A 16,200-nucleotide genomic window follows, 5' to 3' on the forward strand; every position below is an offset into this window, starting at 1 on the left:
TGGTAGTTTTTTTCCGCAATGGCGTCGTCTTGAGACGAATAAGGCAGATTTGGCGTTCTTTTTTCTTGTATTTTTTTTTTTTTTGTGCGTGAGGGCTACGGTTATTCTAATCCGATTGGCTTCTTTAAGATAGAAGATTCCGTATGGCCTAATTAAATCTGGCAGGATCTCCAATGTACGACTTACCTTGTGAAGAGCTGGTCCGGAAGTGAGTGGAGAGTTGCCCGTGTGTGTTTATGGAGCGTTGCCATGAAGACCTTCGTTTACCGGTTTGCGCTCACAGCACATGGCTTGCTGACTTGTTAAGCGTCAAGTTAAGACCTGCTTACACTAGCGCTAATATATGTCACACAGTTTCTGTGTTGAAATTACTTGACAACCGTTATAACATGATATAACTCTCCAGTCTGGACAGCGTTTAAAACGCTGTCCAGACTGGAGAGTTATAACATGTTATAACGGTTGTCAAATAATTCCAACACGGAAACCACCATCAAGATAGCGCTATAACATGTTACAACTCTGTAGTCTGAACGTACTATAAAACGCTGTACAGACTGTAGAGTTATAACATGTTATAACGTTTGTCAAATAATTACAACGCAGAAACCACCATCAAGATAGCATGTTATAACTCTTTAGTCTGAACGTACTATAAGCCATTAGGTTTTGCACCGTCGGGGTTAACCTCAATCTGATGACAGTTTAGTGGTACTGTTTACGTGGACTTAGCCAATTTTTTCTTGGGTGGATTTTCTCGATAATTTTTCAGACTGCAGTGAGATGTAAATCACATTTCTGCAATGTTCACGAGCAACATCCTTGCAATGCGCTGTTCCTCGACAATTTTCAAGTTAAAATTCGGAAATTTTAGAATTTTTTTTTTCGAAAAAACGACTAAGTGCTTGTAAACAGTACCACTGAACTGTCAAAAAGGTTCAGCCGATTAACACTGAGTTTATTCGTGACGTCACGCTGCAGAACCTAATAGTCTGTACGGGGTATAAGGATCAACGCTCGTCAATTCCAATTTCGAAGATGACATTTGTTATCTCTTCCCTTACATTGGACAAACTATGGCTATTTAGCCCCCTGTGTGCTTGTATTCGTGTTTTCAACAATGTTTGTGACGCGTTCAGTTTCTTTGCTTCAATAAAAAAAATCTTGGATTAAGAGCACATCAGTGTTTATGTAAGTGTATTTAAGTGAGTTAGTAATAAGTCTATACGTGGTCTGTTTAAAGACGTAGCAAATTAATATAAATAAATAAATAAATATTATCAAATCTTGAAAAAAAAATTAATGGCTATATGTATTGGCAAAAATATTGCTTTATTATTATATATTATATATTATTATATTATTTATCAATTCCAATCAGAAGAAGTTCTTCCGCAGCTGTTAAATAATGCACACTTTGTTTTGTTTTCAGTATTCATCTAATTTTTATACTGGCGGTAGAACTCTTAGAACTCTTACTGCATACAGTAGCAGCCGAACGAATATTTTTCTTAAGATCCGCAATATTGAGTTGCGCATTCGACACTATTGGAAATCTTCTATTTCGTAGTTTTTTTTAATTACGCTTTTCCTTTCTATTTTAGTATTCATGATCCCGTTAAACTTGATGGCGGCCATTGGGTAATTACAGCCAAAAACGAAGCTGGTGAAGAAAAAGTTAAACACCAAGTGATATTCAAAGGAAAAGAACATTTTCAGCATGTTGCTGGTATTTATCATGCTGACCCTAAATTAATACGCGATGAAAATGACGAATACTTATTGCCGGGAAGATCTAGGTCAGCGTCACGTGCTGCTTCAGTTTTATCGATCAAATCTCAACCAAGAGAGCCTTCTATACCCATCACTGAAGAAGCTTTGAATGCAGCATTTACTGAAGAAATTATTGAAGCTATAGAAGAAAATGCGGAAGTTCAAGCTGAGAAAGCTAAAAAAAACACACAGAAAAGAGAATGGCGTAAAAAGTTGTCCACCCTGTACAGTACCGAATCAAGGCCAATACCCGAGGAACTTACGAAACCCAAGCCACTCGACTTGAAGCAAAAGCTGTACTTTGAAGCTCAATTGAAGAACATGACTATAGCTGAAGGAAGTTCTGTCAAATTGGTATGCTCATGTGTTGGACCATCCCCTACGATCAAATGGTTTAAAAATAACATACCGGTATCATATTCGAAAACCTTGAAGAATAACTCAAAACTTGGCGTTGGTGCTATTCACTTCACAACTACTACTGTTAGCGATTCAGGCACATACAAATGTGTTGCTAGCAATAATTTTGGAGAAGTAGAGACATCCTGCCTGTTGTCCATATATCCCGTACTCGGAAAACAATATGAAGCACCAACATTTGTTAAAAATGTTAGAGGTAAGTGAACTTGTCATACACACAAAAAAGGGTTTCATAAAGAATCCACGAAATTTTCAGTGCATTAGTTCAACTGTTTTAATCATCCAGTAGTATTTGTATGTAAGTTTGCTTATAAAAATTTTTTACAACAAAAAATTATCGTGGAAAAAAATCGTTTCAAAACATAATACAGCAGGTCCATTGGAAACTACCTTTCTTATCTCGTAGGATATCATGTTGGCAAAATCAAGTAAGCATTGAACTAGCATATCTAGCAGGGATTAGAGAAGAAGTTAACATGTTCAGTTGATGTGATCAATAGCTTTATTCTTCCAAACAACTCATGTTTAAAATAAGGAATGAACTACAAGAGGGAAAATGAATTTTCATGCAACTTTATTTTGAGTGTTTAAGAGCATTTATCTGTAAAAAATCCTCATGTTTGTAAAAAGAACACAAAACTTCGACATTGAGAAATATCTCGAGGGAACGTAATACAATAAAAAGACTATTGACATGCACTGACTACACACACCTAACACTATAGACTATAGACAACGGACAACACACAATGACGGACGCCGCCACTAACCGCACGACCACAACAAAGAACCAAAGTCAGAATTAAGGAGCATTCGAAGTACAGTAAACCAGTAAATTGATCAAGTAATAAGTATGTGAATGTTTTCTTTGCGTGTAGTTTATTTTCAATTAATTTATTGTTTAAACCAGTACTGGGGATTGGTTTGTTTATAGGGTTTGTTTATAGGGTTGCTTCCACACACTTGCTATTAAAACATATTTTTCGGAATTATAAAATCTTTAGATGATATTTTGTACCTGTAAGTTAAAAGAAGAGGTTGTAAATTATACTTACAGTGAGCGCTCGCGAGTCGTAAAATCACTGATTGTGACTATCTGAAAGCAAATTTGACAAGTTTTATGAGTCACACACTTGCCTTTCAACCTCTTCAACTAGTACAAAATATCATTAAAACATCTAATGATTCCAAAATTCCGAAAATATTTTTTTTTTTTGTTCGAAAATTTGAAAATACTGCTTTGAAGTGAAATTGATCAAGAGTTTGTTGATTGTTGCAACTTGTTGTTCCAAAAGTTGTTGCAGTTATTTTATTATTAATTTGGCTTACAGTAGGTCTGCAGAATGTAAGTTGATGTGATTACAGCTCATATATATCATTTATATATTTGAAAAATATGTTTATTATCAACTATATATGTGAGAACAGAAAATAAGCTAAGATTAATGTAGAATTATCTGTGATTTTCAAACAAACTTAATGAGAAATGTTGATTAAACGTGCCTTTGAATTACCTATCAATATTGAATCTTAAAAAAACGAATTTATTTTCAGCAGTTTGTTCGATCAATTTAACACCTGTGATCAATTTACCCCCGATTTACGGTACTTAAAGTAATTAATGCATTATGAAGTAGGACTGCAGGTAAATAAAATAAATATTACGCACTAAATGTAATTAATAGCACTAAAATTATGAAATTTCGAAAACAACTTGAAACTTTGCCGAAGATACTACCCTGTTTTGAGGCATCGTTTCAACGATATTAAACAAAGACCACCATTAGACTACCAATAATCGCAGATCAGTCCCATATGGAAAAAGTAGGCATTGAGAAAATGGCAGTCGAAGTTACGAAGTGCAATTCCCATGTAAATATTTGAAAAATCATAGGTAATTTATTAATTTTTTTGAGTCAAAATCAGCTTCAATGAAGCTCGCATGTTTTGTTATATCAGCGAAAAATATAGCAATTCAAAAAGCAGAACATTAACTTGAACTATGAACTATTGTATTTCAGGTTGGAACTGACATGCATGATGGGAAAAATTGATGACGTTGTTTTCACATTTTTCATGATCAAAGTCCGTAGTATTATCACATAATATGAAAGTTAATTCCAATTGATAGTGGATAGCGTTGTTATCACAAAATTGACGAAAATTCATATGGGACTTATATGCGATTATAGGCAGTAAATTTGACAGAACTTTCAAAAATAATATCTATTTAATCGCACAAAATCACCCCCTTGAATGTTTAGGGCTAATAGCATTCAATACTGGATATATGTATGTATGTAATAGCAATTCCATAGAGCAAAGCCGTTGGTCCCGGTTCATGAGTTGATGGGTCGATAGGTAGGGTCCAGGTGTGGGAGCTGCCTCCCTGGCGTCGGTAGCATTGGTGCTCAGCACGGAAAACAAGATCGACGGAAAACAAATCAAGGAAAAAAAAAGAGTCTCAGAATTTCGTGAGCGCAATGAAATAAAAGGGATGTCGACCACTACCTACATCTCTTCTTTCCGCTCTCAGGATTCGACGATTCGCTGTCTCTTGTTGTGTGTTCTTCTAAAACTGAGCAATATTCAATACCGCAAAACATCTACGCAGTGATATTTTCTTTCGGCGCAGATGATGTGCGGTAATCGAAAGTTAAGAATGTATCACAAAATTTACAATAATATTCTAGCCAATTTTCATACACGTATTGGACTGCAACAGCCGAACTTATGAAAGAATAGGTTGCCCATAGCACATTTTAAGAAAACATCACAAGTTTTAATGGGTGTTTTAAATCAATCATTACGAAGAAACCATAAAATTTACAAGATTACTATCAAAGGTACAGCTCTAGGGAACTGAATGGAGAATTTTTTGTGGAACAAATAAATTAACAGTTATGAAGATGTTTAACTTAAAATCACTAAAATGTATGAAATTTTAAAGTTGTTTTTGGTACTCTCAACATACTTTTCAATTTTGTTGTATAATAATTAAATTTAATCGAGTTCTTCACAAAGAAGCTTTGGTAGATAAGACTTCAATCTTTCATTTGGTATATTTCAATCAGAAAAAAACACATTAGGGTTGAAAAAATATAGCTAACCAAAGATGGCTATGAGAAAAAAAACATAGAATGCTCAGTTGACAGCTTGTTCTCGTCACGATTGGTCGTTTTTTCGGTACTTTCGAGCTGTTTATTTTTCTCCTTTTTTCACTTCGTAGCGAGTCTACTTTTTTCCTAATCGTCTGGAAATCACTCGTGGCTGGCCATAAAGCTCCCCAACGCGAGTCATCGGAGTAGTGCTGGCTTTTAATAGCCATTAAATCCTAGAAACATATTTCTTGTTTTTCCATAAACCAAAGTCACCGGCTGGGGATAGCAGCTATTGGAACAAAAGCACGAGCTTTTGTCGGTTAGAGAAGAGAGTGGTCAGAACAATCTCGCACTCACAGTGAATTAGTAGTGAGTCACTATTTGTTTACATCCCTCACCGGGTAAAGTAGGCGCAGTTAAAAGCCGTTCTTCACAGCCGGAATAGTCTTCGGTATAGGTCGGCGACACCCCAAGTCAGTTTTCGTGGTGCAATATATCATCCGTCGAGTGAAAACCCCAGTATGATACAGTGAAAGCAGTTTAACTCAAAGAACTCACTCTCAAGAGAGCGGTCTCTTATCCGGTATATAACAGTGAGCCGTAGTGTTTTCGCGGGTGTTACGTTCTCCGGATAACTTCACTCTATCTATCTGGTTTCCATTTCCCCCGTGTGAAAAAATAAATAATCAAAGTGCATCGTTGGGGGTAATTTTTCCCGCGGTCCACTGACCATGGCGTCGGCAGTGGACCCCTTACCCCTTACTGGGGACCCAGGTGGAGGTCTATCGAACAAATCTACACAAAACCTAATCAATGGAAGCTACGCTGGAAGAACCCTTCCAGAGTACATGGACCCCAAGAACACCAGCGGCGAGCTGACAATTCTGAGGATGGAAGGCGTCCACGGCTCACTTCCGAAGCACCCCTTTCTCCTAAGAACCTCCGTGGAAAAATGGATCGGCTCAACAATAGAAGGAGCTTTTCCAGAGGGCAAAGGAATCTCCTACGCTCTCAAGGTCCATAGCCCTGAACAAATAAAACGTCTGCTGGCGATGTCGAAGCTACTCGACGATACAGAAGTCAAAATAAGCAAACATCCTAACCTCAACTTCACCCGATGCGTTGTAAGCTGTCTAGACACTGTGAATTTCAACGACGATGATCTCAAGGCTGCCCTAGCTTCTCAAAAGGTTGCGGATCTTCGCCGGATCACTCAAAGGGTTGGGGAACGACGGGAAAATACTCCCACTATCATCCTAACGATCGAAGGGACTACTCTTCCGGAATTCATAGACTTTGGCTGGCTTCGATGCAGGACAAGACGGTACTATCCGGCACCGATGTTGTGCTATAAGTGCTGGAATTTTGGACACACCAGGGCTCGTTGCCAGCAAACCAATGCTACATGTGGAAACTGTGCCCAACAGCATGAGACCGCTGAAGGACAACACTGCCATACTACTTGTTTTTGCACCAGGTGCAATATAGCCGAACACAGCCTCTCAAGCCGCAAATTCCCCGTGTACGTTACCGAAAACGAGATTCAAAAGATTAGAGCAGACAAGAGGCTCTACCAACAGACGCATGGTACAACCAGCTACGCTGGAGTTGCCTCTGCTGGCAAGGACCAAATTATCTCCGAACTGTCCGACAATCTTGCAATCATCCGTCTTGAAATGGAGGAAAAGGACAAGCGGATCCAAGCACTCGAAGCTGGCAACAATGGCAACATCACCAACAGCAACCTGATCCATGAACTTATGGCAAAAATCGATTCCCTCGTGGAAGAAATTAAGAAGAAGGACGATCGTATACTCGCCCTGGAACAGGTCCTAGTCCAACGATCCAGGACCATCAGCGGGGACGATACGATTGAACACCTATGCCCAAGTGTCTTCACTCAATAGCACCGTCGCCCTCAAAGATAAAGAGATCGCCACACTGCGAGCAATTGTAGCCAAAATTCCGAAGGAAAACACCACCTCAACACCGCAAAACTCCCACAAATCCAGGAAACTCTGCCAAGAGGGAACATCTAAAAATGATCCGCCATCCAGCGAACTTCAACCACCCAAACCCCTAAACTCAGACCTGCGGGAGGCTCGACTCCGAAGCCGAAGCCGCAGCAACAACCCCAAAAAGGTAACTGGATCCCCAAAACGGTCCCGCTCTCCAATCAAGAAAGACAAAAGGAGCAACAACAACAACAACACCAGTAATAGCAACCAACCAACGGAAAAGAACAAACCGAAACTCAAACCCGGCATTGACCCTGACTCGCATTCGCCCTCATCAGAGCACTCCGACGACCCTATGAACTAATACAATTCTCACTGCACCTTTCCCCCCTAACAACCTACAATGCACCCCACAATACCACCCACCCAAGATAATACGGTTCTTCAAAATGCGGAGTCACCCAGTCATGTAGCCGATACAAACGACATCATCACACCAACCAACACCAGCTGGATGAAGAAAACGGTGGAAGCCTCGGGTAGCCGCGACCCCGTTAGTGCGGACGCTACACCCCCACCGGAACTGTCGGACAACCTCCGGCACCCAAACGCTCTCCCCGTTACCGGACGCACAAGGGTGGTATCACCCGTTCCCCGAACTGTTTCCCGTCTAGACCTTGGGACAAACGAGGCCCCGTTGGTGCGGAAGCCATACCCCCACCGGTACGAGCGGACAACCTTCGTTCCCCTTGGACTGACGGAGGAGGGACGGACAAGGGTAGAAATACCTATACCCCTGGAAGGACCATGGAAAGCTACGAAGACTACGTGAAGCAACTCACTCCCCGCACAACACTTAGGAAAAAAGGACTCCAATTTCATACCAATACAACTCATCTGACAGTTTCAGGCCACACAGGTTTTAACCTCAGCCCGCTTCCACCCGCAGCAAAAACAGATGCAGCCCTATATGACCTGCTCTCTCATCAAAGATTTGGATCATCGCTACTCAACCAACCGTCTTCCTCCCACAACAACAATAAACCAGCCACAAACAATCATCCCCCACACAAAGTGAGGAAAACAAATAATCCAGAAAGAACTCCCGGACTTGCGGCAACCCTGCCAGCGATAGACTCTCTTCATCTGCCTCGTTCTGGTGAAGCCTCACCTATCATCGGACCTCTCGAATCAACGACAAACCTGCCAGTGCTGGACTCCTCACCGGCACCTTCCTCTGGCGAGACTACACTCGCTAGGACTCCGCATCGTCTAGAAATCCCTAAAGTTGCAACCGATGATAGAACCAGGCTTGCGCTGCAGTGGAATATAAATGGTTACATGAACAATCTCCCAGACGTTGAGCTCCTGGTACACGAAAACCCTCCTTTGGTTCTCGCTATTCAAGAGATCCATAGGACCAGCACCGAAAATCTTAATCGTACCCTACGGGGATCATATCACTGGGTATACAAAAGTAGCCCTAATATATACCACTCCGTTGCAATTGGCATCCACACATCGTCAACTTTCTTCCCGATCCAGATTCAGACCGATCTTCCGATCGTGGCGGTTCGACTGGAAGCCCCTCTCGCAGTATCTATCATCAGCATCTATTTACCCTGCGGACAAATCCCGGACCTACAAAACAAACTGTTCGAGACGCTCAAGCAAATTGATGAACCTAGAATTATCCTCGGCGATGTCAACGGACATCATCCGGCTTGGGGCAGTTCAAAGTGTGACTCCCGAGGTAAACTTCTGGCCGATATCGCTGAATCTCTTGAGCTTATCATCCTCAACGATGGATCAAACATGTACATCAGTGGTCAAAGGGAGTCCGCCATAGACATATCAATGGTAAGTTTAGACATTGTGAGTCAACTGCTCTGGCAAATTCACGAAGATCCCATGGGCAGCGACCACCGACCAATTGACATCTTTCTGAACGACCGTCCACCTGAAACATCGAGACGCCCAAGATGGATCTACGAGCTGGCGAATTGGGAAACTTTCCAGTCAGCGATAGATGCACGGCTTGAAGAGGCGATGCCGGAGACAATCTCCGACTTTGTATCCATGATTAATCGCGTATCCAAATCATCAATACCACGAACAAGTTCTCACCCCGGACGTAGAGCCCTCCACTGGTGGACCACTGATACAAAGACTGCGGTCAAAGCCAGAAGGAAGGCTTTACGAGCTGCCAAGCGACTGCCCGAAGGACACCCCGGTAAGGAAGAAGCGATGGCCTCCTACAGGAAAAGCCGTAACGGTTGCTGACAAACGATCCGAGAAGCGAAGCGAAACAGTTGGGAGAACTTCCTAGAGAGCATCAACGCACACCAAACATCAGCAAACTTTGGAGACATGTTAATGCCTTAAGCGGAAAAAGAAGAACCACAGGTATTGCCATCCGAGCAAACGGAACAATCACTCGTGAGCAGAGCGTCGTAGCAGACACGCTTGCTGACTATTTTGCCAATCTCTCCTCGCTTGGCATATATGACCAGCATTTTATCAGGCGGCACGGAGTCTCCAACGAATCCTTAGCGCGACTGCAGATCCCTAGCGACCGTAGTGGCCTTCAAATCAATCGCCCCTTTTCCCCAGTTGAACTCAACTATGCGCTATCGAAGGGAAATGGGAAATCTGCGGGCCCCGCCGGCCTCGGCTACCCTAGTCTAAAACACTTGCCCCCAGCAGCGAAGCAAAACTTTCTGCACCTTCTTAACAAGATCTGGCTCAACGAATCCTTACCTAAAGAATGGAACCACAGCCTAGTGGTGCCAATTCCCAAAAGCGGTTGCAATCCAGTCGACCCCAGCAGCTACAGACCAATTTCCTTAACATGTTGCAGCAGTAAAATCATGGAAAGAATGGTAAATCGGAGACTGATTCAATTCTTAGAGGACCACGGCCACCTTGACCATCGGCAGCACGCCTTCCGTCCCAGTTATGGAACAGGAACCTACTTCGCCACATTGGGACAGCTACTAAATGACGCCAAAGAGCGAGGGGAACACACAGAAATCGCAACATTCGACCTGTCGAAGGCCTACAATCGTACCTGGACACCGAACATCATCAAACAGTTACAGGATTCGGTATCGGGACATATATTGGCATTCGTCCACAATTTCCTCGACAACCGGACCTTCGAAGTATGTATTGGAGCTCACAAGTCAAAAATTTGCCGAGAAGAAACGGGGGTTCCTCAAGGCCCAGTCATCGCCGTCACTCTTTTTTTGGTAGCAATGAACGGGGTTTTCCGTAACCTGCCGAAGGATATATACACTTTCGTATACGCTGACGATATTGTCCTCCTCACCGTGGGCAGAACACCGAAGGCCTTGAGACGGAAGCTTAAAGCGGCGGTCAATGCTGTAGTAAGATAGGCCAGCTCAACCAGATTTCAACTCTCCGTGGAAAAAAGCGCCGTAACGCACATCTGCAGTTCTAATCACCGTATCATCCCCAGCACGATCACTATCAACGGTAAAACAGTTCCTTTCCGGAAGACAATCAAGATTCTCGGCGTACGCATTGACAGACACCTTACCTTCAAAAACCATTTCCTGGAGGTCAAAGAGAACTGTAAAACGTGGATTAATTTACTAAAGACGCTCTCCAAAGAGCATCGCAGCAACAATCGAGATATAAGACTGCGAGTCGCAAAAACCATCATCCACAGCAGGCTCTTCTACGGAATTGAGCTTACCTGTAACGCTTCCAATCATCTAACTGCAATCCTCGGTCCAGTATACAACAGCTCGCTTCGAATTATCTCTGGACTTCTGCTATCCACACCCGCCATCTCCACCTGCATTGAGGTCGGGGAATTTCCTTTCGCCTTCTGTCTAACCACCGCCCTATGCAAAAGAGCCGTTTGCTTTCTAGAGAGAACCGCTCCCTGCCCCAGAAATGTCTTTCTCCTTGACGAGGCTAATCGACTCCTGCGTCAAATATCAAACCAGGAGCTACCCCCGGTTGCTTTACTGCAGTGGAACGGGACTAGAAATTGGGCCGCTCCACAAGTGCGCTACGACAAAACCATTAAAAACAGATTTCGGGCAGGAGACAACTCGTCAGCTCTTAGAAACACCGTTGTTAAACTACAAACCATAAAATACGCTAACCATACGATCCATTTCACCGATGGCTCTAAGGCACAAGGGCGAGTAGGCACAAGCATGACTGAAGGAACCTCATTCCAGCACTACCGTCTTCCGGATATTTGCTCGGCTTTTTCCGCTGAGGCCGCAGCTATTACCCTAGCAACGTCTAGTCCATCCACCGGTCCAGTAGTAATTTTTTCCGACTCCGCCAGCGTTCTATCAGCCATATGCAGCCCGACCGCAAGGCATCCCTGGATTAAAGAGATACAGAACAGAATCAATAACAACATCGTACTCGTTTGGATTCCGGGACACTGTGGAATCATAGGTAACGAAACGGCAGACCAACTAGCCGCGTCTGGAAGATACGGTCCTTTTCTAACACGTGAAGTCCCCGGACAGGACATCAAACGATGGGTTTCAAGTACGGTTCGCGCAGCCTGGGTGGCCGAGTGGAACAGTCTTAGACATCCTTTCATACGGAAAATCAAAGGTGATACGCATAAATGGGAGGACCTTCCCATTCTAAAAGACCAAATAAAAGTTTCAAGACTCCGCACTGGCCATGCGCGTTTCTCACACAACATGGGGGACAGTAGAAACTTCAGAACACTGTGTGAGACTTGCCAAAAGCGACTTTCCGTTGAACACGCCATCATCGAATGCCCGGCATACCAGTCCCATCGGGAGCTCCATGGTATCCCCAATAGCATTAGGAACGCCTTACAAAATGACAAATTCTCCACATCGGCTCTTATCTGTTTCCTAAAAGACACTCAATTATACAACCAAATATGATCCCGAAAAATCTAAGTAAGGACAGCACACCATACGGCCCCGCAAAAACTGCCACAAACCAATGCTACAACTCCCACACACGATGAACACCCTGCTTTCAACAACGGACATGATCTGGAGACGAACAACAATACTCAACATGGCAACGACCCGGCTTTCCGACAGAAACAACGTAAAAAAAAACCCAAATATCGTAACTATTACTCAGGGGGGCCTCTAACGCCCTCTTCTATGAAATGACTGGAGATAAATCAGCCTGCGGCTGAAAATCTCGATAATTAAAAAAAAAAAAAACAAACAAAAAAAAAAACAGAATGTTGAATAACTTACTTAGCAGTCATTTCCGACCCTATGTTTCATGGGGATTTTTCACAACTTTCCCTATCTATCCTTAAAATATATAAAACCCGGAACCAAACACCCAACCCTATCGGAAAAAATGCTCTGCTTTCACTCAAACGTTGTGCATTTGTTCCTTATTAAAAATATTAAACCCCTATTTTTTTTGTATTTCACCATAAGGGTGCACCTTAGTGAGTTAGGGTTGGTCAAAAATTGTCATTTTCGACTATACATCCAACTTTAAAAACTCATAAATTTTTAACTACTAGGCCAATTTTCGATCTTTATTCAGTACTAGCTGAGTGTGCCCAGCCTTGCTCTAGATTCAATGTTAGCTTGAGCTTATGAATGCGCCGATTAAAAAAAGCATGCTATATTGTACGTAGCCCCTTTCCCCTCTCTTATCTATTTAAGGGGATACCCAATTACCTCCACATGCCAAATTTGGTTCTATTTGCTTGATTAGTTCTCGAGCAATGCAGAAATTTCTATTTCGTTTGTATGGGAGCCCCCCTCCCCCTTTATAGAGAAAGAGGGGTCTCGAACCATCATAAGAACCTTTCTCGGCGCCAAAAACCCCTGCATACAAATTTTCTTGAAGATCGGTTCAATAGTTTCCGAGTCTATAAGGGTCAGACAGACAGACAAACAGAAATTTATTTATACATAGGGGAAAAGTTAGCTTCGGCAATACCTTAACCTATTATCGTCAGGGGGGTAAACAACGTCCTTGAGAGCTCAATTTTGTCATGTGGATACATTGTGTTTCAGAGCAACTATTGGCCAAATTTGAGTGCTCCAGGACTTTGTTTACCCCCTTGACGATAATAGGTTAAGGTATTGCCGAAGCCAACTTTTCCCCTATATATTTTGATTTTGATTGATTTTGATAGGATAGATAGGATGGTCAATCAATTTTCAAAGAAAGAGTTAGTTTGGAATATTTTCTAACACAAAAATAATTAACATGAATTGAAAAAGAATCTTATTAGTAATAGGGTTAACTAACCCATTTCCAGCCTATTAAGCACAACCCGGACTTAGTCTTTTTTTTAATCTAGCGCAGCTTAGCACCAAACAGAATGTTATTATTACTGATGGCTTTCAAATTTATTTACCTTTCCGTACGTACCGCAAGATTTGATAAAGAGAAACCAATCTTTGAGATATTTTCAAAAGTCTAACACTGCTTCTTGACGCCAAACTCGGCCTAAGGATTTCAAACTCGGCCTAACGCATTGAAACGCCATTGAAACACCAATGAATTCACTTCGGCCTATCGGATGAAGATAATACATGATTCGGTCGGAGCGCCTTTTTTGTTTTTGGGAATAATGGGTGCAAACCTTCATATCACGCGTTCTCATTGACATCGTTCGGTAGCTTATTAACTAAAGTATCATACCAAACGCATAATTGACTTGTTAACTCTGAAAGCATGGATTTATTTGAACTTTTCTGCTCGATAGGCCCAAAATGGACGATTAGGCCGAAGTAGTTCTCTACCCTAAACGGAAAAGGGACACTGACCAATTATTACACTTCGGAAGAAATCAACGGATGTCTTAATAATATCGGAAATTTTAAATCACGTTCGATCAAAATAGTTAACATATGTGAGCGTAGTCCTACGTCAACTGTTCGTACAACCCGTTGGGCTTACCCTTGTAGTTTTTTTTTTGGTATTTTACCTCTTATGTCAGGCTCATCCATACCAATTTAAGGTATCGAGATATTCTTTCCTGCTCGGGTATAAGCCCACGATTCAATAGCATGCTTTTATAAACAAAATGCTTTTAAACGATGGATGTAATCATAATTCAAAGACTATCTAGTAAAAATCGGTAGCTTAGTAGTTACCGTCACGATTTCAATTCCAGTCCAGTATAGTCGAATAAAAGCGTTTCTATGTTCTTTTTTTTAAGTAGTTCGTTTATTTACTAGGCTCAGTCGTGTATGACACTTTGCGGAGCTAAAAATCCGTAGTTTTTTAATTAACATTTTAAACAGCAGTAAATCTAGGTTAGTATTGAGTACCAATTACTCGTGATGGTAGGTAGGAAAAAGGTTTCTGAAACCTCCTTCAGATAATTCTCTCGAACGGTTGACCAAATGCTGGTTGGACAGGGGCAAGTAGCACAGAAAAAGGTGGATAATAAGACTGGAAATGGCTGGAAAATGTGTGGAAAGGAGGGAAGGGTCACATCAAAATCTAACATCAGACAAACAAACGAATTCGTAGATCGCCTGCATGTAGGGAAGATCACGGGTTCCCAATACATCTCTTACTTCACGGAAGGGTTGTCTACCTTGGGCCACTAGGGTATCCAATAATCATGCTCTGGAGGCGTCATTACCCGGGCGATGTCAAACTGCGTGATCGATGTCATCATAACCGGTTCTGCACCTACATATTTTCAACGAGGTTTATTCTGTAGAGATGCGCGTCTAGCGAGTAGTGGTTGGACATAAATCTTAACATCACGCGAATGAATTCCCGACTTAAATCCAGACCTTTGAACCACGCACTCGAAGAAACATTTGGAGTAATGGAAGTAATAAACGGAAAAGTGATCAATTATTACACTTCGGAAGAAATCAACGGATGTCTTAATAACATCGGAAATTTTAAATCACGTTCGATCAAAATAGTTAACATATGTGAGCGTAGTCCTACGTCAACTGTTCGGAACAAGGATTCTGAAGTTTTCGAAAGGTGGTTGAGTATTCATTTAAGACACCGAAGCCAGTGGTTGATTAAATTCACAGACTTGTGTCAGCAAAGCTTGAACATAAGTCATTATTCAAAATAATAATACCTATTATTTTGAATAATGACTTATGTTCAAGCTTGCAGGTGTACGACAATGAATGAATGTTGAGGGAACAAAAGTTCAAACGGTCAAAAAGTCGATTGAACAAAAAAGTCGAATGAAATTCAAAGGGAAAAAAAGATCGAATGGAGAAAATGTTAAATGAACAAATCAAGACCAATAGTTGGAAAGACCAAAACTCAATTTTGTAAACAAACCGTGTAAGGCCATTTTGTCGCGAACCAAAGTCCGCCAACGCAAACCAACAAAATGAACAGGTCTCTTCTACCCGATTGTGTTTTAGGCTTGTGAATGTAGGTTCGGGACGAGTTTATTTTAGTAAACAATACACTTAGCACACAAGGCACATTTAAATGTTTGATGTTTGATATGAAAAAAATATTTCAACTGATTCAACTGATGAGCTCTTTGACAAACACACCTTCTTTATACTGCATAGGTAGAGTACATAGGTACACCTTTATAACTCATAGGTAGAATAAGTTTTTCGATTCGCGGCAGGAATACACATCATGACTTTACTAACATAACTGAAAGATATGGGTACTACTTTCATATTGAAAATAGCTATTGTATTAATAAAAACACATGATCAGGGCGTCACAAAATCAGTTTCAATCGACCAAATCGATGCGACGAAGAGACTGCTGGCTTTCTTTTTATGTTAAAGTCGAACAGCTTCGCAGCATTCTAGAACCTCAGTCGGCGTGCACAAACAAATGTTCAATCGCTTGTCTCTCTTTCTCCCGTCGCTCCATTGGTCTTCCTTTCAAGCTTCGGTGAAACGGATGAGCGAAAGAGCGCTCGACTTTGATAGTTTTCTCTTTCATGAAACACATCATGACGTATATGACGG

The 16,200-nt window shown here is 41.7% G+C and overlaps 1 protein-coding gene across 3 annotated transcripts in view; it reads left to right on the forward strand.

Annotated features, from left to right (window-relative positions):
- LOC135714868 (muscle M-line assembly protein unc-89-like) overlaps positions 1–16,200 on the forward strand; it is a 148,309-nt gene that overhangs the window by 93,702 nt on the left and 38,407 nt on the right. For 2 of the 3 annotated variants that reach the window (XM_065238279.1, XM_065238280.1), the window contains one exon: positions 1,605–2,389. In XM_065238279.1, coding sequence (XP_065094351.1) covers positions 1,605–2,389 — 785 coding nt within the window. Of the gene's footprint in view, positions 1–1,604; positions 2,390–16,200 lie in introns of those variants that run through there. The other variant, XM_065238282.1, reaches the window with a different exon arrangement.

This window comes from Ochlerotatus camptorhynchus, unplaced genomic scaffold, assembly GCF_037179485.1.
Source record: "Ochlerotatus camptorhynchus isolate MF236.1 unplaced genomic scaffold, CSIRO-AGI_Acam_v1.1 ptg000746l, whole genome shotgun sequence".
Taxonomy (NCBI): domain Eukaryota; kingdom Metazoa; phylum Arthropoda; class Insecta; order Diptera; family Culicidae; genus Ochlerotatus; species Ochlerotatus camptorhynchus.